The sequence below is a fragment of the Dipodomys ordii genome, unplaced genomic scaffold (assembly GCF_000151885.1).
Source record: "Dipodomys ordii isolate 6190 unplaced genomic scaffold, Dord_2.0 Scaffold1000003299, whole genome shotgun sequence".
NCBI lineage: Eukaryota > Metazoa > Chordata > Mammalia > Rodentia > Heteromyidae > Dipodomys > Dipodomys ordii.
The window spans coordinates 1-1,971 of NW_012286916.1; the positions used below are offsets into that span (position 1 = coordinate 1).

Here is a 1,971-nt window from a genome sequence, read left to right on the forward strand (position 1 = left end):
TCATAACTTTGCACACGGTAAAGAAGTGGGGCTCATTTGAATTAATGGAAACAAAGGGAAGTAGCATTCCTTCCAGGAAAGGGACTGGAATGAACTAATGAATTGCTATTACCCAATTATTCCACCTGCCCTCTCTCTGCCTAGATTACCACACCTACCCATCTGGTTTGCCCATCCCTCCCAATAACCCCCTCTCCCACTAACCCCACTCCTGCTTACCCCGCCTTGTCTGGTCCCACCCCACTGGCTCCATCTGTCCGGTCCAGTCCCAGACTCAACACTAGACTCAACCTCCATTCGCTCCAACCGGCTCGGCCCCGCCCCGTACCAAGGAGTCCTATTTGCTCCACCTGGCCACTCCCGCCCGCCCACCTGCTCCCTCGGGCCCCACTACTCCCCGCCGCCCCACCCCACTTGCTCTATCTGGCCACGCCCACCGGTCCACTTGCTCCTGGTCTCACTCGCTCCACCTGGCCACGCCTACCACCTGCTCCCTCGGGCTCCGCCCCACCCCGCCCCACTTGCTGTAGCCAGCCGCACCCACCCACCCACTTGCTGCTTCAGGCTCCGCCCCGCCCTACTTGCTCCACCCGGCCACGCCCAGCCGCCCCATTGGCTCCACCCGGCCACGCCCAGCCGCCCCATTGGCTCCACCCGGCCACGCCCGCCCCGCCCCGCGCGGCCCGGCGCGGCCCGCTCACCTGTATGCCCAGGGCGACACGCTACGCAGGTTGGTGGGCGTCTGGAAGCGGCGGTCGGCGGGCCTGCCCCCTGCCGGGCAGCTCGCGTTGCGCGCCTGCTCGCGCGGCCCCAGCTGCAGCGTGTGGTGGAAGGCGCTGAGCACGCCGGCCGCCAGGCGCCCGTACAGCTGCTCCAGGAGCTCCTCAGGCCGGTCCGCGCAGCCTCGCGGCCGCGTCGGACGCCTGCCCGCCCTCGGCGCGCCCGCGGCCCGGCCCGGCGCGAGCGCCAGCAGGAAGCCGGCCACGAACATCCAGACCTGCGGGAAAGGCCGCCCTCAGCGCCAGAGCCCGCCGAGAAGCCCGCCCGCCCGCCCGCGCTCCGCCCCTCCCCGCCCCGGCCGCCCCGAGCCCCGCGGGCGCCTCCCGCAGCGCCGCCGACCGCGAGGCCCTCCGGGAGTATGGGTGCCGCGCGGACGGGCCCCCGAGCGCCGTCCCCGCCGGCCCGCTGCCCGCGGGGGGCCCGCGGCCCCGCCCGCCCCCGGCCCGCGCGCCCCCGGCCGCCGCCGCCGCCGCCGCCCCGGGCCGGAGCCCGCTCGGGGGGCGGGTGCGGGGCACGCGTGCACGTGTGCGTGTGTCTGCCGGGCTGCTGCGCGGCGGGCTGCGAGTGCCTGTGACCCGACGCCGCCCCCGCTCACCCCCGCGCGCGCCATCCCGACCCTCCGGCCGGCCGGCCTGCTTGGAGCCCGCGCCAGGCCAGCGAACGCCCGGACCGCCGCCGCCCCGCAGACTCCCCCCCTCCCCGCCACCGCGCCCCGCCTCGTCATCCGCCCGCCCCCGGCGCCCGGGATCTGACGCCCCGCACGAAGCCCCCCGCGGCACCCGAGGACGCAGACGCCGCTCACCCCGGACACCCTGGGCTCGGCACGCGCTGCTCCCCAGTCGGTCCTTACCAGCGTCCCCAACATCGCGTCCCCCACCGCGTCCAAATGAGATCAGTGTTATGAGCGGTTCTTTAGCTGAATAAATAAAAGGGGGGGTCACACAAACGGGGGGCTCCGAGCTGCGGGATCCTGCGTAGCCCCGCGTGGAGCGCTGGTCGGGGTTGCGCCTGCAGGAGTGGATGTGGCAGCGCCCGCCCGGACGGCGCCGTCCCCGCTGGCCGGCCTGAGGAGGTGGTGACCGCTGCCCTTGGGAAGGGCCGACGGTGGGCAGAGCCGACCGCGGAGCTTCTTCAGGAGTTAAAGCCATCTAGGGAAGGACTGAAAGCCTACCATATTCCCCTTCCCCTTCT

The 1,971-nt window shown here is 72.6% G+C and overlaps 1 protein-coding gene across 1 annotated transcript; it reads right to left on the reverse strand.

Moving 5' to 3' along the window:
* Window positions 1–701: 701 nt before the first annotated feature.
* LOC106002850 (interleukin-17D-like) lies at window positions 702–1,697 on the reverse strand (the record flags this gene model as incomplete). Its single annotated transcript, XM_013037610.1, has 2 exons — window positions 1,631–1,697; window positions 702–997 (listed from the first exon to the last, which is right to left on the reverse strand). Coding segments are annotated over exons 1-2 (311 nt in total), but the record flags the coding sequence as incomplete, so codon positions are not given.
* Between the last annotated feature and the right edge of the window lie 274 nt (window positions 1,698–1,971).